The following is a 23,288-nucleotide window of genomic DNA, read 5'->3' as shown; positions in this document are numbered from 1 at the left end:
TAATCCTTACCCTTTTTGCAAATACCACTTCTCTCCCATGCAGCCAACTTCACATAGTCTTAATTCCTTACAGGGTTTTGTGGATGCTCCAAATGGTGAGGGAAGAGAGGTGATTCTTCTTAGCCCTTCACCGTTGCTTACATTGTTGTCTGAGTGTGGATACCATGTGGCCCTTCAAGCACTAAGGCTCTTAGCAGAGGTGGATCCAGGTTTTGTGGGGCTTATGGCATATGCAGTTTTGGAGACCATCTGAAAGAAGAAGAATACAGTCAGGACCTTAGAAGAGCTGTGGTTGGACAGTTCAGAGGGAACCCCGTCGGGGGAGGGGGAGATTATCTAAGGAAGGAGGGCCAGAGAATCTGTGCCGGGTTCCCTGTGTTGGGCAAAGGAATGTGTCTGATCTTGCTGCAATAAAAGACCCTGCTTTTCCTGATTGTGTGTATTACTATCCAAGTGAAAGTATGGAGGTTTGGAAACCCCTCCTTATCTCTGTGAAGCTTCAGTATCACATGCCCTGCAGGCAGAAGGGAGGGCAGCTCCCTGAGCAGGCTTGGGCTTGGAGGAACAGCCTGGGCTCTGCCTTCCACCCCTTGAAAATTGCCTGGTGGTCCCACGTCATATGAAGGGGAGGAAGGCGAGGAAGGGTAGGCGGAGCCCTGGGATGCCAGTCAGACCTGAGGCTGGACCCCCTTGTTTATGCTCAAGACCTGACCTCATGCCTCATTGGTATGACCCAGAGCAGGAACCTCAGACTTCTGAAGTGAATCTCCCCCCCTTGGAAATTTCAGAATCAGGACCTTCTAAAAATCTTGATCTGGTTCTAATTAGTGCTTCTCCAACTAACTGTGGTGAAGGAGCAGTTTTATATGCAATCTGCCACAGACCAGCACTTTCATAAAATACAATAAAATGAACTGCTGGAAAAATGAAACAGAACATACAGATATAGAAAACACAAGGCCAATTTTTTTATTATTAGATTCAATTAACATAAAATCAGCGTAACAGATTGGCATAAAAGTTTCTCAGTGCTTCCTCTCAATTTCTATACTTACCATGATAGATACACAGCGAAAAATATATACATGTACACATATAAATTAAACACCAACATAAGACATACACGCCCATACACATATACATACACAGGGGCACATACTCACATACGTGCACATGTGTACACAATACAAACACACGTATACAAGTACACACACTCAACCATAAGGCACCCACTGTCCTTCCCTCTTCTGACTCTGCCTCCCCCATACACTTCCCTTCCCATATTTAGAGAGCGATTTTCCTACACAGACTAGGGCTCAGAATAAGGAAAGGATGATTGGTGAAACGGGAAATGGCAGGAAAAGCAGAGAATCCAAAAATTCTGAATCCCAGCCCGCTTCCCTGCTTTCTAGAAAGAGATCTAAGGTAGAGCTCCTTGCTACCTACCACACCCACACTATCCTATCCCAAATATAGCTTCCCCAACAGCATCTAGGCGGCCCTGCCATACCACACTCTGCCCATCACTATCACTATTGCGCTCACCCTGTGCTTCTGACCAAGGAGGACGTACTGCAAATGAGAGGAAAACAACATTCTTCTACTCCTCTGGCTTCGCCCCAGTGTCGTGGGCAGGTTCCACTTTCTCTGTCTGCACCTTAAATGATGGTGTTTCTCAGGGTCCTATTCTTAGCTCTCTTTTCTTCTCACACTGTACTCTCTTGAGTGACTTGATAAAGTTCCATGGCTTCAAGTGCCACTTACCTGCTCCCAAAAGCACCTCCCCAGCTCCAGTCTCCCAAGTTCCAGGCACATATATCCATCTCCCTACTGTTACTACCTGCCTCAGCATCCTGCAGACATCTCAACAAAAACACTCAGAACTGGGCTCAAATCTACCTGGCTGCCAAACTCGCCCCTCCTCCTGCCATCTCTCAGTCTTGGTTAGGGGAAACAGCAGAGCCAATCATTCAAGACCCTAATCTAAGAGGCACCTGTGTCTACTCATTCTTTTTTGTTTGCTTCCTTTTCCAGTAATTCCCCATCTATCCCAGATACTACCTTCGGAGGGCACAAAAGTTCTTGGATTTTCTTTTTTCCATATACCACTGGGTTCCTAACATGGGTCCAACACACATTATGATTTTGGAGGGGGCTGTGAATTGAAGCTAAGCAAAGACACCTAGGTGGTTGCAATCAAGGATTGACTGTCTAGCTTAGGAGGCAAGAGAAAATAATACCTTTAAAACACTATCAAACAATAACAGAAGAGTAAAATGAATCAAATGGATTCTGTAACATTTTTCTCCCACCTCTCCCAGGGTTTCATTCATCCTAACCTAAAGTTTGTTCCCTGTTAAATGTTAATATTCCTGATACATGTCTCTGACATAACGTTAGGTCTGTAACCAGAGTCAGGCAACACCAGAGAAATTAAACCACTCAATATCTGTAAGAGTTGTGGCTCCAGAAGCTGGCAGGAGTGTGGAAAGAATCCAGAATAGAATGGATCCTTAAATAGATTAATTATATCCAAACAAATGGTGTAGCAGCCTGGGTAGGAGTTTCTGACTTCCGTGTGTAGGTTGAAGAATTCAATGGAGTGTAACTTGAATCTAGGGGCCATGGACTATGAAACTGGCCCATTCGGAGACTAATGACACAGCATCCATAAAGCAGGGCCCAGTGGGGAAGCTGGGGCCTGAGAAGAGCTACCCAAAAGCCTTGGGACTGAATCTCTGCTGGTTATACTCTCTGAGCCGCTGAGAATGTGTTTCCAAAAAAGTCACTCAGGAAGGAACTTCCCAGATATTTAGGATGACATAATTATTACCTAGTGGGTAAGTTTTTTTTAATATCCAGAAATTTTTAAATTAAGGATAAAAATATTTACGTGAATCAAATACATGGCATTAATGTGTCTGTATTAAGGACTTTGTGCATATTTGGTATTTTAGGTATTTGCAGTGTGTAAGAGAATTTAGCCTGTTACAGTAAGAAATTGGTCTTGCCATTCTAATTTTTTTAACTTTTTTTTTTAATACATTTATTTATTTATTTTTGGCTGCATGGGTGTTCGTTGCTGCACACGGGCTTTCTCTAGTTGCGGCAAGCGGGGGCTACTGTTCGTTGCGGTGCGTGGCTTCTCATTGCAGTGGCTTCTCTTGTTGCGGAGCAGGGGCTCTAGGCGCGCGGGCTTCAGTAGTTGTGGCTCGCGGGCTCTACAGTGCAGGCTCAGTAGTTGTGGCGCACGGGCTTAGTTGCTCTGCAGCATGTGGGATCTTCCCGGACCAGGGATCGAACCCGTGTCCCCTGCACTGGCAGGTGGATTCTTAACCACTGCACCACCAGGGAAGTCCGCCATTCTAATTTTAAACGTTTAATTAGTTTAGATGTGTGGTTTGAAACAGAATTTTCCTTTAAAATTAGTTTTGGAACATTTAAGAAAACAGGAGTTTAATCACCATATTCATAAATTGTCAGATTTCTAAGAATTTTTTTAGGTATTCAGGAATGTGTAGTTGGTTAGCTCAGATAACTGAATTACTTTGTAAGGACATGGAATATGTTAAACTTATAAAGTATATTTTTAAATGTTTAAAGGAGTCTTTTAAACTACATTTATAAATGGTACCAAATAGTCCTCAAATACAACCATTTAAAGTGATTATTAAAATATACTTGTTTGTAAGTTAAACATAAAAGCTTAAGGAAGAACTGAGCTTCTGATTTGCATCTTTAACATAGGGAACATACATTTGAAAAAGCCAAAGTAGCCCCCTAAATGTTCTTTCCTGGGCACAAAAGAACATTTTAAAAATTCGTATTGACACTGCGAGACCAGTTCATTTTCTGGACTGTTTTCATCTACACAGTGCAGAGTAGTTTCATTGATTGTATTTCCTGGTGTTCCCATGTTTGCTGGTTTTATTAAGCCTTCAGAAGAGAGAGTGGCCTCTGATGATGCAATAGCTGAAGCCAGGCTCGGGCACAGTGCTGGCAGTGGTGGCACTGGAACTGAACCCGGAACTGTCTCTCCCCAGCGCCCTCCTTTCTCTGCATTGTGCCGCCTCCAGGTGGATCATTCTGCTGACTTGAAGAGGGTCTACCACTGCATTGTGGAGGAACTGAGAAAGGGGAGCAGGGCTCCCCTGAGGCCGGTGTGGTCGTTGCAGAGGAGTTCAGCTAAATATACTCTAAGAAAAAGTAAAACTCAGAGACTATATAATTGAGTCTCCATCCTCAATAGGGAGTTCTCCTCCCTGGCCAAAATTGGAGGTTTGAGACTACATATTTCCAAGTAAGGTGGCTTTAAAGAAACAAAAACAAAAAAACAACAGATTGTTAAGCAACTGGTTCCTTCAATAAATCAGGCTGCTTGCCTGGAAGGGTGTGTGTGTGTGTGTGTGTGTGTGTGTGTGTGTGTAAACACACGTGTTCATGGTGGGGAGAAGTTATGTTAGTGGAATTAGGAGTGCTATATTCCACAAATTACAGATTCTTTGGGGACCAAAACTCCTCATTTGAAGTACAAATATCTTTTGGCAGAAATAAAAAACAAGATAATGTAACAATTACTTGGAATCAATCACTTAGGTACTGGTGCATTTGGCTTGGGAGCATTTGGATGCATTGCATAGTGTATTGAAAGTTTTGTAACAAATGTCTTAAAAATAGGTGGAATATGGGCAGAGACGTGGAAGTAGAAAATGAGCACAGAAAACGAGATGTCAAGGAACTGGAGACAAATTTGCACCCACCTGCTTAGCAGTTCTGAAGACTGGGGGGTTGGGAGTGGGGATGGAGGTATGACTTCATGCTGTTGTAATTCCCAGGTTGCCGGCCCCTGGAGGCTCAGCTGGGAGTCTGCCAATGAGAGCTTCAGCTGCCACTGGATATACCTAGCACATTTAGATCTCAATAAATGTTCATTGAACACAATTTGTTTTCAGAGCAAAGGAATGGGGCTAGGAAAATATACAAATCACAACTCTGGAAAGTTTATAAAACAATTTATTTTAAAATTCTCTCATTATGCTTTAAAATTTCCAGAGGGGGCGAATTTACTACCTATGGAGACAGCCTGTGCCATTTTTTGGCAGCTCTAAATATTAAAAATTATCCTATAGAGAACCTAATCTATATCTCCGTCACTACAGCAATTTACTGATGCCCTATCACTTTGAGCCATTCAGAATAAATCCAATTCCTCATCACACTCAGCTTTTTTTTTTTTTTTTTTTTTTTTTTGGCTGTGTTGGGTCTTCGTTTCTGTGAGAGGGCTTTCTCTAGTTGTGGCAAGCGGGGGCCACTCTTCATCGCGGTGCGCGGGCCTCTCACTATCACGGGCTCTCTTATTGCAGAGCATAGGCTCCAGACGCGCAGGCTCAGTAGTTGTGGCTCACGGGCCTAGTTGCTCCGCGGCATGTGGGATCTTCCCAGACCAGGGCTCGAACCCGTGTCCCCTGCATTAGCAGGCAGATTCTCAACCACTGTGCCACCAGGGAAGCCCCACACTCAGCTTTTTAAATATTTTCAAGAGTGTTTCATGCTCCTTGCCCTCCAAAATTGCCTCATCAGACAACAACACAAGCTATAAAATGGCCTCTAATGTTTAATCCAATAATTCTACCTGGTAAAATATGCTAAATGGAACTAACTCAAAGTGAGGAGGAGTAAACTTGTGCAACCCGTTTATACTTTTCTTTTTGTAACCAAAAAAGAGCTTAGAAATAATACAAATTCCCCAAAATTGAGAGTGACTAAACAAATGATGGGGCAACTACTTATAGTGCTTTAACTGAAGTGTCAAGTCATCACTTTAACTGAAGACAAATACACAGAAATTACCTTGATGCATGGAAACGTGTGTGGGCAATGCTACATGAAGAAAAGAGAACATAAAACTGTATTTCGGGCTTCCCTGGTGGTGCAGTGCTTGAGAATCCACCTGCCAATGCAGGGGACATGGGTTCGAGCCCTGGTCTGGGAAGATCCCGCATGCCGCGGAGCAACTAGGCCCGTGAGCCACAACCACTGAGCCTGTGCTCCGTAACGAGAGGACGCGACAGTGAGAGGCCCGCGCACCGCGATGAAGAGTGGCCCCCGCTGGCCGCAACTGGAGAAAGCCCTCGCACAGAAACTAAGACCCAATGCAGCCAAAAATAAATAAATAAATAAATTAATAAATTAAAAAAAAAAACAAACTGTATTTCCAGGGGACTTCCCCGGCAGTCCAGTGGTTAATACTCCGCCCTACCACTGCAGGGGGCACGGGTTCAATGCCTGGTCAGGGAATTAAGATCCTGCATGCTTCGTGGCCAAAACAAAACAAAAAAACCCCGTATTTTCAAATGGATTACAACTATGTAAAAGAATCCCTGGTTTTGTACACCAATAAAGTCCATAAGTGAATCTGGAACCTTTCCAGAATTCCATCTCCAAACCAATGCTTCCTCTAGATTCATCTAGCCCAGTGAACCTACATCTGACCCAGAAGACATTCCACATGTGCTTGGTTTTTCTTTTAATTAAAGTATAATTGACATATAACATTATACCAGTTTCAGGTATACAACATAATGATTCAGTATTTGTATATACTGCAAAATGATCACTGCAATAAGTCTACTTAACATCTGTCACCATACATAGTTACAAAAACTTTTTTTCTTGCGATGAGAACTTTTAAGATCTAATCTCTTGGCAACTTTCAAATACGCAATACAGTATTATTAATTATCGTCACTATGCTGTACATTGCATCTCATGACTTATTTTATACGTGGAAGTTTGTATCTTTTGATCCCTTTCACCCATTTCACCACCCCCCCCCCTCATGTCTCTGGCAAGGCAACCAGCAATCTGTTCCCTGTATCTATGAGTTTTTTTTAAAAATTTCACATGTAAATGAGATCACATAGTATTTGTCTTTCTCTGACTTATTTTACCTAGCATAATGCCCTCCAGGTCCATCCAAACTGTTGCAAACGGCAAGATTTAATTCTTTTTTTACAGTTGAATAATATTCCATTGTATATACATACCATATTTTCTTTGTCCATTCATCTACCAGTGGACACTTGGGCTGATTCCATATCTTGGCTATTATAAATAATGCTGCAATGAACATGGAGGTGCATATATCTTTTCAAGTTCGTGTTTTCGTTTCTTTTTTTTTTTGGCCACACTGAGCAGCTTGTGGGAATCCTAGTTCCCTGACCAGGGATTGAACCAGGGCCCTCGGCAGTGAAAGCAACACGTCCCAACCATTGGACCGCCAGGGAATTCCTCAAGTTAGTGTTTTCATTTTCTTTGGACAAATACCCAGAAGTGGAATTGCTAGATCATATGGTAGTTCTAGTTTGAATTTTTTGAAGAAACTCCATACTGTTTTCCATAAGGGCTGCACCCCACATTTCTTTTTAATTCTGTCCTGTGTATTTTCCACTTGCAAATATCAACCAACAGACAGAGAACTTGTGAGAGCTAAGGCCAGGAAGAAAGGAAAGCTAAGCAGCAGACTCCATGCCTTGGCCTCCCCACTTGCTCCTGGTTTCTATCTCTAACCTGTTCCCACCACAATTCTTATTATATGGGGATTTCTGCTCCCCTTACAGTCCTCACCTGGATTGGTGACATCTTTTGGAAACTTGTCAGACACTATCTAGTATACAGCAGTGACAAAACAGACAAGGTCCTTGACTTCACAAAGCTTGTTTTCAAATGATATGTGGTGGCAGAGGTGGGCCTATTATGAGAGACAAGAAATATCCAAAGAAATGAATACATAATCAAATTGAGATAAATGCTGTGAGGAAAACAAAACAAAAAAAACATACATTATTGGGAGGGACAACAGGTGAGAGACCAGTTTAGTCCACTTTAGGTCAGGGAAGACATTTGAGGATGTAAAACTTCAGTTAGGACCTGAAGGATGAGAGCCAGCACTTAGAATTGTGAAAAGAAGCCTCCAAACAGAAGGAAAAGAGAGTAAGAAGGCTGCAAATTAGGAATAAGCAAGACCTGTGTGAAGAACTGGAAGGCCACCACGGCTGCAGGGTCACTAGTGGCTTCCCACAACAGGGTCGTGGTAAGAGATGAGGCTGGAGAGAGAGGACAAAAGGAGTCATGATGCAAATGGGAGGCCGTTAGAAAGGGTTGATGTGATATGATTGAGGTTTTCAGAAGATCACTCTAGTGAGCGTGCAGGGAATGCCTTCTCAGGCGGCGAGAGTGGAGCATGTAGAACAGTATGGAAACTAATGCACTAGTGCAGGCAAGACGGTGGTGGTGTGGGCTTTGGCGACACCCAGTTCAGAGCAGACAAGTTAAATATAAATATTTAAAGGAATATTAGCTCTAAAATAAAACCAAAACTAAGGGGAAATTAAACAAAAAATAGAATCAACGTATGTATACTACACAGATCTCTTATCCTGCAATAGCTAAGGTTTGGCCCCTAGTTTCCTTGGAAGGCATGAGTAACAAGAACATGCTCCCTCAAGTCTGTCCCTTCCCGTCCCCCAAATTCCCCTTTGTGGTCCTTCATTAATTCTCCCTTAACTTGAGGCATGCAGCTCAAGCAGAGCCCTAGTCACTGCTACTCTCCAAGTGGACAAGTGGTGAGCAGCCTAAAGTCCCAACCCTAGGTAGAATGGCCATTACATCTCTTGGTGCACATAAGCCAGGTAATAAACATTAAAAACACAAATGTTTCTTCCACCATCTCTCATGTTTGCATAACACTACTTCCCCATAAGAACCATATTGGAAATTTCTTGGGGATTATTTTAAGTATTACTTACTCTAGAACAAGACTAGGGGGGAAATGGTTTCAATTTCTGACCCACAGTGACATATTTATCACTTTTAGAAACTCTTTCAGCACTGGCTACTACAAAAATAAACACTTTTTTTTTTAAACAGCTTTATTGGAGTATAATTGCTTTACAATGGTGTGTTAGTTTCTGCTGTATAACAAAGTGAATCAGCTATAAAGTTAACACTTTTTAACATGATGGTTAGGTGGTGGAAAAGGTGATATAGTGTTCAAAATGCTTCTTTTATGGACTCTTGACAGCTTAGATGAAACCCTATAACTTAGTGGTTGAGAATGAAGCCTCTGGTGTCAGACTGCTGGGGTTCAAATCCTGGCTTCTCCATTTACTGTGTAGCTTACAGCTAGTTTTTTAATTTCAATAAGCCAGAATTTCATCTGTAAAATGGGAGTTTGATAAGCTCCAAAGACTCTGAAATTGGTGAAATATAGTGAGAACTGTTTGTGAACACTGGAGAGAGCTTCTAAATCTGGTCTCTTCCCAGCCTCTATTTCCTTCATTTTAATCTTTCCACTTCACATCTCCCCCAAAACATACACATCAACACACACTCTGTTGCACAGACACACAGGCACCACACACATACACTCACTATTAGGTAAGAGCCTGCATTCTTGGAGAAAGTGATATTTAACCACTGTAAGCATGTCTGTCACCTTATTTAATAAAATAAACCTTTCTAATTTAGCACAGATTAAAACTCCTGGAAAGGAATAACTGGATCCCAGATGCTGCATCCAAAATCCCTCACCCCATAGGCTCAAAAACTTTCAATAACTCCCTTTTTTCCAAGGGGAAAAAAATGATCCACTCATTTTTTCCCCAGGAGTCCACAGACTCCAAGAGCCAGTTTAATTTGTATGCCACTTCCTAATTGTGGGAACCTTGGATTCTACCAACTCTTCCCCAATTTGCTTGAGTATAAAGAATGTAAGACCTGGTAAGGGAAGGTTCAGACTCTGTCAACACTAGGAATGGGCGAGTTGGGTTTGAAACAAGTGAATAAGGTTCATAATACACCCCCTAAGAAAGTTTCCTAAATTCTGGTCTCTGTAACCAACCACTGGGCAGCATTTACAGAGTGGACACCAGGGGGTAGCAAAATCTCACTCTCCCAGTTCTCGGCACTAATTATAAGGAAGCTGGAGAGTCTGGGTGACTAGAGGGCCCATAACCCGTTGATGGAAAAGAGCTCCAGCTCCCTGCCTCTAACTCTGCTGGGAAGATGGTCACTGAGGTTTGATGCCCTAGATTATGTTTGGGTGTTTTGTTTGTTTGTTTGTTTGTTTGTTTTTTGATGCTATGGGCAGAGGGATCTTCTTGCCTCCAAGAAAGATGAACATTTTCTCTCTCCTCTTTTCCAGACCCGGAGGAGTGGAGAAAGGACGGAGATTAGCGTTCTGAGGAGGTGAGAGAAGAGCCCATCACCTAGGCGACGCCGCGCCCCCCCCCCGCCCTTCCCCCTCCGCCCGCCTCTGTGCCAAAGACTTCCCTGAGGCTCCGGCCTCCTGGCTTCGTAGGAGCTGCATCCACGGGCAGGACGTTTTCCAAACGCCACCCCCCAGTCGCAGTGGTACTTGCCTTTACGTCCGTCTCTGGGGTCTATTTGGCTTTCCTATCTTCTCAAATGCCCACCCTTTAGAAGCGCCCCTCCCCACGCCCGCCACCCCTGCAGGGCTTCCCGGTGCCTGCTCAGAGGAGGGGCAAGACATCTCCCTGCTATGCCTAAGCCTCCCCCAGCCCTCCTGGGGGACCCTCGCCAGGGCTTCCTTTCCCATCCAGACGCGGTGGAGGATGGGTGAGAATAGAACTTTCTTAACTAGCCTACCCCCTTTGTCTACTGCGTCAGACAGCCATCCCCGCTGCCAAGAGCCCTAGCGGCCCTGGGAGACTCTCTTTCGCCACCCCATAAGAAGGAAGGGTCTGGTATCCAGTACCGGATCGTGGGGCTGAACGGGGGTCTGGTGCCTTCCCTCCGCTAGCTCAGGGAGAGATAGGGGATGCGGAGGGGAAGGGGCAGCGAGGAAAGAACTCAGAAAACGTCCGCCGAAGCGCACGCCCCTGCAGGAGGATCCTGATCCCGGGACCCTGCGCGCATTCAGCCTCGACACCCACCCCCCTCCCCAGGCCTTCACCGCTCCCTAATTCCCCCACGCCTCCGCCCTCCCCAGGCCGCACAGAGGAGCCCATTGTCGGAGCCCCAAGGCCCGAGGCCCGAGGAGATGGGAGGGGAAGGAGGAAGGCGGGCAAGGCCCTGGAGAGTGGGAGGAATCCCCCGATTTTCCTGCCCTCGGCTCCACGGGAAGCGGGCAGGGGTTTTGGGGGGAGGTCTCTTCTGAGCCCCAGGTGCTGCCGAAGTCTGGCAATGGAGGGGTGAAGAGGTTCCCAGGCGAGTTAGAGTCAGGAGGCTTCCGGCCATCAAACGACTCCAGTCCTAGGCTGGGGACCCCACGGATTTCACGCACGCCCCAGCCTCTGGACTGTCCCTTGCGGAGACTAAACTGATCCCGTAGGGAGCTAGGCGGTGGCGGGAAAAGAGGGGCGTCCTCGGCGGGACGGGCCTCCGAGGGTCAGGGTCGGGGCTACCGGCTGGAGGGCGGGGAGAAGGAAGAAGAGGGTTGCGGGAGAGCTGGGCAGATCGGGTGGGGGCGTAGGGGGAGCGGCCAGAGGCAAGGCGCGGGAGAGGGAGTCCCGGCTGGGGGTCCGACGCGGAGGCGGAGGCGGGCACTGAAGGGCGGGGCGGGGAGGGGCGGCCGTCTCGACCCTCCCTGGTGGGGCCCCGCGGCCTGGGAGCCCGAGCTGGCCGAGCCGCCACCGCGGCCGGAGCTGTCCCCTAGCCAGACCCGGCGAGACGCGAGCGGCGGGAGGGAGGCGGCGGCGCGCCCGGCCCCGCCCGCCCGCCCGAGCGTCGGACGCGGCCCCGAGCCGAGCCATGGTGAGTCCCGCGTCGCAACCCGGTGTCCCCTCCGCCTTCCCGCAGCCCGCTGTGGATCGCCAGCCCCTAGCTGGGTGCCTCTTGCTCCTGCTTGGAACTCTTGAGCGCTCCTGGGACTCTCCTCCCTCCCATCCCCCCTTCTTTTCTTTGATCTGTCTGTCTGCCCCGCTGTCTGGCTCTGTCCCCACTGGGTATTGCCCTCACTCCTTTCTTCATCCTCTTCTCCGCCCCTTCCCCCAACCTCCCTTAGCTCTCTCCCTCTAATCCACACACCTCCCGTCGCGCTCCTCTGTCCCGACCTGTGCCTTCCTTTGCAGGGTCCTCCCTCCCCCTCCCGGTCCCAGCTCCTTACCCGCGGGAGACCCCTGCGGGATTGGGCTGCAGCGGCCCTGGCAGGGGCCCGGGCTCGGGTCATGAGAACTGACCTGCCTGGCACCACCATTTTCCACCCCCGTCCCCAGCCCGGTGAGCCGGGCCCACCCATCCGGCCCTGGGGGACCGGCCACAGCTGTGGCTGGGCTGGGGCCAGGGACCTGGCCAAAAAGGGAAATTCCCGCGGAGAAAGAGAGGCTGCCTCAGAGTGGTGGACAGAGTGGGGAGGGGGCTCACAGTGCCCGGGGGCGTGACGCTGCCAGAGGCGACACGAGATGCGGTGCGGGGGGAGAGGAGTGCCCCCGAGCTCACGCTGCAGGGAACAGAAACACTGTCCCAGAGCATTCCCGCTGCAGAGGGGAGGGGACACTGGCACAAGCTCCCTGCCGCGGGTTGGGGACCCAGGCAGCAGCAACTCAGGGCACAGGAAGCAGGAGGGCGCTATTAAGGGACGTCCATGCCAACAGGAGTGGACACTATCCTGTGAACTCTCGCTCCAAAAGTACTCTCTGAAGAGTAATTGCAGGTGTGCGCACTGCCAGGGAGAGCGCCCACTGCGGGAGGGATGGGTGGGGGGGGCACGGCCAAGGGGGCGCTCACCGCAGGGAACGGAGGCGGGGGAGAGGCCCTGCCAGGGGGCGCTCACCGCAGGGTGGAGGAGGGGGAGGCGCACCACCGGGGCTGCTCCTCTACAGAAGGAAGGGCACCCCCTGGCAGGGAGGCTGGAACAAGAAGAAAGAGGAACTGGGCCAGGGAGAGCTGACTCAGTCTCTCTGGTCTCCGCTTTGGTCCGGGCCGGCTGGAGGCCGGTCTCTGAGCTCCTGCCCGCCCCCTCCCACCCCAGACCCCTCCTCCCCTGCTGCCGCTGCCGTTTCCTGTGGCTGGGACTCTCACTCAGCCATGAGCTCACCGCCCCTAATGGGTTGCAGCTGCCTCGCAGCTCCAACTCTAGCTCCCCCTTGCAGGCCTCGGAGCGGACGGCCCACTCTGCCTCCCCCCCGCCCATCTCCACCCTCCCCCCACCCACGCTCCCGGCGCTGGCCGGGTCCCCGGAACACTGGGGGGTCTGTCTGCTCGCCCACACACCTTGGGGCCGGGTCTCTATGCTGACGCACTGACTGTCGGCCTCCGGAGTGGCTGCCTCGCTTCTCAGACGGTCGGGACAGGCAGGCAACGCTCAGGCTGAGAGGACTTAAAGTGAAATATGCAGTATTGTCCTCAGGGCGAAGGCCGGGGATGGGGTGGGGGCGGGTTGCAATGGGGAGTAGAGAACTAGATAAACACTTCAGCGAGCATCCCCCTTGCCCCTTTACAGCAAAGAAATCTGATAAAAGGAATTTCACAGCCACCTTGAAAGACAAATAGGTTTGCAGAGGAATAGCCTGAGGGGTGGCTGTTTAGGGTATGAGATGGAGAAAGATATCCAGCTGATTCACTTAGGGACACGAGTCTGGAGGAAGCAGGGCTGAGACTTTTGAGATAGGGGCTCCCGGTGGAGGTTGGTGGAGAGGCCCTACAAGAATCAGAAAATATTTCAGCTCCAATACATACCAGCAAGGCCTCCTCCTCCCGTCCCTACAAGTTCCCTTTGTGACTTTTTCCTCTTTCAACTCTCCCCAGCCAAGTCTTTGTAACCCAATCCCACACGCTCCGGCAATGGGTGATTGCTTTAGAGCCACTCTGGGAGAGGATGAGGGGTGCTCGAAAGGCTCAAGACAGATAGCCCTTCAGTCCTCCTTCTTCCCACCCAACGATCATCTCTAGCATATGATTGTTCATGGGTGGTGGCATCTCTACTTGAGATGGGGGTCTCTGTGGGAGGCCCTGAGAAGAGGGACTGGCAGGAGGGCTGTGTAAAAGGGCTCCACCCTCCAGAGCTCTCAGCCATCAGTGACTTCCCTGATGGCCCAGGGGCCCATCTCTTCCTGAGGAGGGCCTATGCAATCCTTGCAATTTACAAGAACTAGGCGCAGCCCTAATCAAAGTCCTTCACAAAAAAGTCTCCTCAGATCTCCAAAGCCAAGGTCTCAGAGTACACTGTGCACTCCGACTGGGCCAGCCCCACTCCCATCTCATTCAGCCAGCATTTCCTGTCATCTCTCTGCACACACTGTGTACATGATGGGGCCCCTGGGGGACACAGCCAGGCTCCAAGGAGCCATGCTCGGGTGATCTCTAGGGATCTGCAGCCTGGTCTTGTCTCTCCCAGGAGCCTGAACCAGTAGAGGACTGTGTGCAGAGTACTTTGGCCGCCCTGTACCCACCTTTCGAGGCAACAGCCCCTACACTGTTGGGCCAAGTGTTCCAGGTGGTGGAGAGGACTTATCGGGAGGATGCGCTGAGGTACACGCTGGACTTCCTGGTGCCCGCCAAGCACCTGCTTGCCAAGGTCCAGCAGGAAGCCTGTGTGAGTGAATGCATCCCTGTTCTATCTCCCCTAAGAGCCACTGCCTCACCCGAGACACCAGTCAGACTGACTAATTTCCCCTCACCCAGAGACATCGCCTCCCCTGATACTGATCCCCCCAGAGGCACTTGCCATTCGCATGCTAACACATAGACACTCATCTTCCCCAAATACTGACCCCTAAGAAACATCAGCTCCCAAAGACCCTGACCCTCCAGACCCAATTCCAGACATTTCCCTCCTCATATCAATTTTTCAAGATACCAACTCCCCCAGAAATGACTCAACAGAGTCACTTCTACAGATATAAAGAACTCCTAAGAGTCTCCGGCTCCTCCAAGACAATGGCATCTGCTGACCATGTCTTTATAATGACTCAGTTCTTACCCTCCCACTCATGGAACTAGCTTCCTAGAGAAGCTTCCTACCACCAGAAAACTGATCAGTCCCAATCCTTTCCTCTGTCACATGCACACCCCAAGATATCTCCTCCGGCTCCCCTGGGGTTATAACCCACCAGGCATAAGGCCACTCCTGCCTAGGGCAGCCCCATTCTAACTGCCCCCTCCTGCTGGTTTCATCAGCAGACGCCTGAGCACAGCCTGCCACCTCTCTCCCCAGGCCCAGTACAGCGGTTTCCTCTTCTTCCACGAGGGCTGGCCCCTCTGCCTGCACGAGCAGGTAGTGGTGCAGCTAGCAGCACTCCCCTGGCAGCTGCTGCGCCCAGGAGACTTCTACCTGCAAGTGGTGCCCTCAGCAGCCCAAGCACCCCGCCTGGCACTCAAGTGCCTGGCCCCAGGGGGTGGGCGAGTGCAGGAACTGCCTGTGCCCAATGAGGCTTGTGCTTACCTGTTCACACCTGAGTGGCTCCAAGGCGTCAATAAGGACAGGCCAACAGGTCGCCTCAGCACCTGCCTTCTGTCCGCACCCTCTGGGATTCAGCGACTGCCCTGGGCCGAGCTCATCTGCCCTCGATTTGTACACAAAGGGGGCCTCATGGTTGGACATCGGCCAAGCACACTACCCGCAGAAGTGCCCTCCGGACCCCCAGGGCTCCCCAGCCCTCCACTCCCCGAGGAGGCCCTGGGCACTCGGAGTCCCGGCGATGGGCACAATGCCCCTGCTGAAGGACCTGAGGGCGAGTACGTGGAGCTGCTGGAGGTGACGCTGCCTGTGAGGGGGAGCCCCACGGATGCTGACGGCTCCTCGGGCCTCTCCAGGACCCGGACGGTACCCACCCGCAAGGGTGCTGGGGGGAAGGGCCGGCATCGGAGACATCGGGCGTGGATGCACCAGAAGGGCCTGGGGCCTCGGGACCAGGATGGAGCCCGCCCGCCCGGTGAGGGGAGCAGCGCTGGAGCCTCCCCTGGGTCTCCCCCGGGAGCCGAGGCTGAGGCTCTCCCTGAGGCAGCAGCCCTGGAATTATCTGAGCCCCCAGCAGAGGCGCTGGGGGAAGCCTCTGAGTTTTGCCCCCTGAGGCCAGGGGAGGTCGGAGGAGGAGCAGGCCAGGGGGCTGAAGGGCCGCCCGGTACCCCTCGGAGAGCAGGCAAAGGAAACAGGAGAAAGAAGCGAGCTGCAGGCAGAGGAGCTCTTAACCGAGGAGGAGACAGTGCCCCACTGAGCCCTGGGGACAAGGAAGAGACCAGCCACCAGGAAGCCCTTGTCAGTCTGCCCCCCCCAAGTGAACACGAGCTTCCAGGATGCGGCCCAGTTAAGGAGGAGCATGAAGGCTCGGGGAAGCCAGACCCTGAGCCGAGAGAGGAGCTCAAACCAGCAGACGAAAAAGAGCCTCGGCCCCCAGAAGCCTGTGGGCCTGTAGAAGAGAGGGCCAGAGAAAGAGAGCAGGAGGGGCCGAGGCTGGTGCGCGTGGCAGGTGAGATGACACCGAGGCCAGTGGGACAATGGCCAGGGTAGGTGCGGCCTAGGGAACGGGGCTGCAGGAAGAGCGGAGGTGAGGGTGGGAGCAGAGTAGCCAGACCTGTCCTCACTTCAGGCCCATAGCTCTGCCTGTGCCTGCAGGGTCCAGCAATCCAGAAGGGCTCCTGTCTGACCCCCTGGCACCATCCCCAGAGACTGTGCAGGAAGTGAAAGGGGACAGCATCCCGGAAGAGGCCACTCCAGTCTCCAGCTCTGATGACCCTGGTGTAGCTTGGGACTTAATGTCGTCTGGATGTCTCGTCCTGACTGGTCAGTGGGCAGCAGTGGCTGAAGGGAAAGGGGTCGAGGAAGGAGAAGCCTCCTGGGTGGGCTGGGGAGGGAGGCAGGGTGGATGGGAGGTAGGCAAGGCCTGCCCCCAGCCGGGACCATTTTGTGTCTTCAGGAGGGGTGGATCAGAGTGGGCGAGCTCTGCTGACCATTACCCCACCGTGCCCTCCTGAGGAGCCTCCACCCTCCCAAGACGTGCTGAGCGCTGCTCTTCATTACCTCCACTCACTGCTCAGGTAACTGAGGCCCAGGCTGGCAGCTTGCACACTAACCTCCTGGGTTGTGAGGACCCTGCTCTCCTCTCTCCTCAAGACATTGACCTCTAGGATACCTACTTCTTCAACCCTCAGATTTTCAAGTCATTGCTCTCTGACCTTACCGACCCCTGACTTGCAGCATATCTTCATCAATCCTCAAAATCAACACTGCTGACTTTCAGTATCCTGAGACAAAACCTAGTTTATCAGAACCTTGATTAACTCATTCAACAACTCTTTCTTGAGCACCAGAGCCTATTAGGCAGTATGCTAGGTGCTGGCATTGAAGTCATACCCTTCCAGAGCACAGAATTCCTAACTTTTTAATCCCTGATCCCATGACCCAGTAGCCACGCGAATATAGAATCCTAATTGCTAGGTCACTACCTCTTGGACACATGTCCGAGACTTTGACACTTTGCCCATCGCCAGGAACTAACTTTTCCTGAGGATGAGTAACATTAACACACACACACACACACACACACACACACACACACAGCCTCCTTGGATCTTCTGCCCCCACAGGCCTGACTTACAGGTACTGGGGCTGTCAGTCCTGCTGGACCTTCGCAAGGCACCCGCACTGCCTCCAGCACTCATTCCTGTCCTGAGTCAACTTCAGGTAAGCAACCCCTTGAGACAAGTACTTCTTCTGGGTCCTGACTCTTCCCTAGTGGTCATTCCAGGCTACCCCGTTGCTCACAATTTAGGGTTATTCTTCTCTGCCTTCAGGACTCAGGAGACCCTCCCCTCATTCAGCGGCTGCTGCTTCTCACTCATGATGACCCTCCAACTGAACTCCATGGATTTCAGGTTTGAGCCCCTCACTCCCACCTAGTCCCCATCAGTAGTGGAGAGAGAAGAAGAGGCTGGCTGGAGCCCCAGGCCAGTCCCTGAATCCCTAGGTGCCTAGGCCAGAAACCCCCTGCCTTCACATGTCTACAGGGTGCTGAGTTGCTGTCAGAGAGTGATCTGAAAAGAGTGGCCAAGCCAGAGGAGCTGCAGTGGGACTTGGGAGGTCACAGGGACCCCTCTCCCAGCCACTGGGTAGAGACACACAAGGTAAGCTTCACCTCCCCCACTCAGGACACTGGGAGCCAGGAGTGACCCAGCAGAGGACATTCTAGGAGAGAGAGGACAGATCTGAGATATGACCAAGGGGTTGAGAATAAGTGGTTTCCCTTCCATTTAGTTCAATAAATATTTATGGTTCACAATTCAACAAGTGTTTATGAGCAAATTCAATTCAACAAGTATTTATGAGCAAAAGACTGTGCATGTGCCCTGGGCTACTGGAGAGATGGGACGAGTATGTTAAATAAATTCTCTTTTTCCTTCTAGTTTTGAGAGATAATTGAACAAGCACTGAACAAGTTTGAGGTGTACAACATAATGATTTGACTTACATACAACCATGAAGTGGTTACCACTAGTTTAGTGAACAGCCATCATCTCCTATAGATACAAAATTAAAGAAATAGGAAAAAAAATTTTTTCCTTGTGATGGGAACTCTTAGGATTTACTCTTAACAACTTTCATATATAACATACAGCAGAGTTAATTATATTAATATTTATCATGTTGTACATCACATCCCTAGTGCTTACCTGTCTTATAACTGGAAATTTGACTATCTTCATCCAATTCCCCCTCCCTCTCATCTCCTGCCTCTGGTAACCACAAATCTGATCTCTTTTTCTATGAGTTTGTTTTGTTTATTTGTTTTTGAGGTATAATTGACCTACCACACTATGTTAGTTCTTGGTACACAACATAGTGATTCAATATTTCTATGCATTTCTCCATAATGTCTAGTTGTCATCTGTCACCATACAAAGATATCACGTAATTATTGACTCTATTCCCCACATTGTACATTTTATACCCGTCGCTCATTTATTTTGCAACTGGAAGTTTGTATGCCTTGATCTCCCTTACCTATTTCTCTCCTCTCCTCACCCCCCTCCCCTCTGGCAACCATCCGTTTGCTCTCCGTATCTATAACTCTACTTCTGTTTTGTTATGTTTGTTCACTTGTTTTTAAGATTCCACATATAAGTGAAATCATACAGTATTTGTCTTTCTCTGTCTGACTTATTTCACTTAGCATAATACCCTCTAGTCCATCCATGTTGTCACAAATGACAAGATTTCATTCTTTTTTTATGGCTGAGTAATATTCCATTGTATGTATATACCACATATTCTTTAGCCATTCATCTATTGATGGGAACTTAAGTTGCTTCCGTATCTTGGCTATTGTAGATAATGCTGCAATTAACACAGAGGTGCATATATCTTTTCTAATTAGTGTTTTCACTTTCTTGGGATAAATACCCAGGAGTGGAATTGCTGGATTGTATGGTAGTTCTATTTTTAATTTTTTGAGGAATATCCATACTGTTGTCCATAGTGGCTGCACCAATTTACATTCCCACCAACAGTGCATGAGGGTTCCCTTTTCTGCACATCCTCACCTACACTTGTTATTCTGACAGGTGTGAGGTGATATCTCATTGCGGTTTTCATTTGCATTTTCCTGATGATTAGTAATACTGAGCATCTTTTCATGTGCCTGTTGGCCATCTGTATGTCTTCTTTGGAAAAATGTTTATTCAGATCCTTGGCCCATTTTTTAATTGGGTTGTTTGTTTTTTTGATGTTGAGTTGTGTGAGTTCTTTGTATATTTTGGATATTAACCCCTTATAAGATATATCATTTGCAAATATCTTTTCCCATTCAGTAGGCAGTCTTTTCATTTTGTTGATGGTTCCTTCGCTGTGCAAAAGCATTTTAGTTATACGTAGTCCCATCTGCTTATTTTTGCTTTTGTTTCCCTCGCATAAAGAGAAGTATCAAAAAACATATTACTAAGACAGATGTCAAACAGTGTATTGCCTATGTTTTCTTCTAGAAGTTTTATGCTTTCAGGTCTTACATTCAAGTCTTTAATCCATTTAGAATTTATCTTTGTGCATGGTGTGAAAGAGTAGTCCAGTTTGATTCTTTTGCATGTAGCTGTCCAGTATTCCCAATACCATTTATTGCCGAGGTGGTCTTTTCCCATTGTATATTCTTGCCTCCTTTGTCATAGATTAATTGACCATATGTGTGTGGATTCATTTCTGGGTTCCCTATTCTGTTCCACTGATCTATGTGTCTGTTTTTGTGCCAGTATCATACTGTTTTGATTACTGTAGCTTTGTAGTATAGTTTGAAATCAGGGAGCATGATACCTCCCTTGACTTTGTTCTTTGTCAAGATTGTTTTGGCTATTCAGGGTCTTTTGTATTTCCATACAAATTTTAGAATTATTTGTTCTAGTTCTGTGAAAAATGCCATTGATATTTTGATAGGGATTGCCTTGAATCTGTAATTGTCTCGGGTAGTATGGACATTTTAACAATAATAATTCTTCCAATCCATGAGCACGGTATATCTTTCCATCTGTTTGTGTCATCTTCAATTTCTTTCATCACTGTTTTATAGTTTTCCAAGTACAGGTCTTTTACCTCCTTAGTTACGTTTATTCCTAGGTATTTTATTCTTTTTGATGCAATTGTAAATGGAATTGTTTTCTTAATTTCTCTTTCTGATAGTCCAGTATTAGTGTATAAAAATGCAACAGATTTCTATATATTGATTTTGTATCCTGCAACTTTACTGAATTCATTGGTGAGATCTAGTAGTTTTTTGGTGGTATCTCTAGGATTTTTTATGTATAGTATCATATCATCTGCAAACAGTAACCATTTTACTTCTTCCTTTTCAATTTGGATGCCTTTTATTTCTTTTTCTTCTCTGATTGCTGTGGCTAGGCCTTCCAAAACTATGTTGAATCAAAGTGGCGAGAGTGGGCATCCTTGTCTTATTCCTGATCTTAAAGAAAATGCTTTCAGCTTTTCATCATTGAGTATAATGTTAGCTGTGGGTTTGTCGTAAGTGACCTTTATTATGTTGAGGTATGTTCCCTCTTTACCCACCTTGTTGAGAGTTTTTATCATAAGTGGATGCTGAATATTGTGAAAAGTTTTCTCCACATCTATCAAGATGATCGCGTGATTTTTATCCTACATTTTGTTAACATGGTGTATCACGTTGATCAGTTTGCAGATGTTGAACCATCCTTGCATATCTGGAATAAATTCCATTTGATCATGCTGTATGATTCTTTTAATGTACTGTTGGATTTGGTTTGCTGGTATTTTGTTGAATGTTTTTGCATCTATGTTTATCAGTGATATTGGCCTGTAATTTTCTCTTTTTGCGATTCTTAATATGACATTAAACAGCATATCATTTTTGGTGGATGATAAGTCAGAAACAACTGGAGAAGAGTGCAAAATAGTATCACTGGGGTTCTAGAAAGAGCGGAGAGTCAGAGAGGCTGGTTCTGGTTCCATGTGACCTTGAGCAAGCTAATGTACCTTACTTCTGGAGATGGTGCCTTTCTGTACCTGCTCCCTGCACCAGCATTCCAGCCTCAAGATCATTGCCCTCACAGTCCAGCAATTGTGACATAATCTCTGATTCTATGAATCTAAATTCTGTGAGTATTCAAGAAAAGAGGTATGAACATGATCTGAGCCAAGTATTAAAGGGGGTCTGTAACATGGTCTCTAAGCTGTGGATCAAAGGGGAAGTGCATCTGAAGAGGCAGAGAAGAGGGTTTTATAGGGTCAAGGGCCAGTGCAGATGAGGGAAAGGAGATTCATGTTTACTAAGCTGTAAAATGTGCCAGGCCCATGAGAGCTGCTTACCTAGCATCATCTCTTTAAACCTTTAAATCCAGTGTGTCTTGTCATGACTTTACAGTTGAGGAAACTGATGTTCAGGAAGGTTTCTGGACCTGCCTAAGGTCATACAATTAGTAAGCGACAAAGTCAGGAACTGAACCCAGCATTGCCCCCATAAAAGTCTCTGGGGTTGCCCCTCCTCCACCCTAGGGCTTAGGCCCCTTATCCTGAACTCTGTCCCTGGACTCCATTCCTGTGTGTTTGTCTCAGGAAGTGGAAAGGTTGTGCTGCCTGTGCCGAGGTGTGCTGGGCTCTGTACGGCGAGCCATTGAGGAGCTAGAGAGAGCAGCAGAGCCAGAGGGAGAGGTAGGAAATGAGATGGGACAAAAGGGGATGAGGTGGGGATGGGTCTGGGCTGAGCTGAGGACCTCCTGGTGGAACCCCAACTGTCAACTTCTCCCCGCCCCTCAGGAGGCGGCAGGAATGCCTGAGCCCCTACAGAAGGTACTGGCAGATCCCCGGCTGACGGAGCTGCAGAGGGATGGGGGAGCCATCCTGATGAGGCTGCGCTCCACCCACAGCAGCAAGTACGAGGGATGGGTGTGTGGGTGCAGGTGGACATGGAGGATGGAGACACAGCAGAGGGCTGCCAATTCACCTTAGCTGCCAGATAATTCTTACTAAGCATGTATCTGGACAAGATATGCTTCACCACTTATCTCATAACTCTCACAACATCCCTAGGTGCTAGTTATGATTATCAATGGGGATTTGGAGGATTAGAAGTGTTTAATGTCTTGGCCAAGGTTGGTCAGTAAATGGAAGAGTAAGGATTCAGATCCAGGCCCATACTCTGACCCAGGATGCTGTGCCACCCCTCATGCTGGGATGCAAGGATGGGATGGGGTTGCGGGGGAGGCTTGACAAAGGCAGTGGTTCATTCTGCCCCCCTCCCTACCCAGGCTGGAGGGCCCAGGCCCAGCTACACTGTATCAAGAGGTGGACGAAGCCATTCACCAGCTCGTGCGCCTTTCCAACCTACATGTGCAACAGCAGGAGCAGCGGCAATGCTTGCACCGACTTCAGCAGGTGAGCCAGGACCTCCTCCCCCATGCTTCTTAACTCCACCTGGGGGCCTGGCCTCCAGCACCCTTTCCCACTGATACTTACAGTTGATGGTGTTCTCCTAACCTGGCTTGGTCGAACGGCCCTCCCTCTCTCCTCATCTCCCCTGGAAGTTGATCATGGTCAGTGTGAGATTCAATAAGAGGGAGATAGCATCTCAGCACCCGCAAAGAAGAGAAGCCAGATCTCGCCCTCCCACTGTTGATGTTTGATCAAGGATCCTTAGAGATTGTGAGAGATGCTTAGGTGCCCTAGGGGATTCTGGGAAGAGCCGATTGACTCTGAGTGCCTACCTCCTTAGCTTAAAAGCAACAAATGTCTATTGATACCAGCTCCCTCCACCTGTTATGCAATGTCATCCCCAAACCTGAGGATGGAAAGGTCCCACCTCCCTCCACCTTGGAAG

At 48.6% G+C, this 23,288-nt stretch overlaps 2 protein-coding genes and 1 long non-coding RNA gene across 6 annotated transcripts in view; 2 read left to right on the top strand and 1 right to left on the bottom strand.

Moving 5' to 3' along the window:
* Window positions 1-14,491, top strand: part of LOC309656266 (ribonuclease 7-like) — a 28,497-nt gene extending 14,006 nt beyond the window's left edge. The window contains exons 2-3 of the mRNA XM_082452559.1: window positions 10,205-10,248; window positions 14,357-14,491. The gene's annotated coding sequence lies outside the window, so the exon portion shown is untranslated. The remainder of the gene's footprint in view (window positions 1-10,204; window positions 10,249-14,356) is intronic.
* On the bottom strand, window positions 256-7,620 carry LOC309656298. Its single transcript, XR_014261274.1, has 3 exons — window positions 6,224-7,620; window positions 4,761-5,923; window positions 256-4,309 (listed from the first exon to the last, which is right to left on the bottom strand). It is a non-coding gene; the product is annotated as an uncharacterized lncRNA (long non-coding RNA).
* The window catches only part of ARHGEF40 (Rho guanine nucleotide exchange factor 40), a 21,582-nt gene continuing 9,798 nt past the window's right edge, over window positions 11,505-23,288 (top strand). Inside the window, exons 1-11 of one of the 4 annotated variants that reach the window (XM_082452343.1) lie at window positions 11,505-11,775; window positions 14,357-14,554; window positions 15,176-16,427; window positions 16,625-16,741; window positions 16,875-16,995; window positions 17,545-17,641; window positions 17,752-17,832; window positions 17,965-18,081; window positions 22,028-22,123; window positions 22,229-22,344; window positions 22,720-22,846. In XM_082452343.1, the coding sequence (XP_082308469.1) occupies window positions 11,773-11,775; window positions 14,357-14,554; window positions 15,176-16,427; window positions 16,625-16,741; window positions 16,875-16,995; window positions 17,545-17,641; window positions 17,752-17,832; window positions 17,965-18,081; window positions 22,028-22,123; window positions 22,229-22,344; window positions 22,720-22,846 (2,325 nt within the window). In that variant the 5' untranslated portion in view covers window positions 11,505-11,772. Of the gene's footprint in view, window positions 11,776-14,356; window positions 14,555-15,175; window positions 16,428-16,573; window positions 16,742-16,874; window positions 16,996-17,544; window positions 17,642-17,751; window positions 17,833-17,964; window positions 18,082-22,027; window positions 22,124-22,228; window positions 22,345-22,719; window positions 22,847-23,288 lie in introns of all 4 variants that reach the window. The other 3 variants (XM_082452344.1, XM_082452342.1, XM_082452341.1) reach the window with 3 other exon arrangements.

Source organism: Balaenoptera physalus (genome assembly GCF_965194825.1).
Source record: "Balaenoptera physalus genome assembly, chromosome: 2".
Classification (NCBI taxonomy): Eukaryota; Metazoa; Chordata; class Mammalia; order Artiodactyla; family Balaenopteridae; genus Balaenoptera; species Balaenoptera physalus.
The sequence above is the reverse complement of the archived record's forward strand: the minus strand, read 5'-3'. Positions and strand labels throughout refer to the sequence as shown.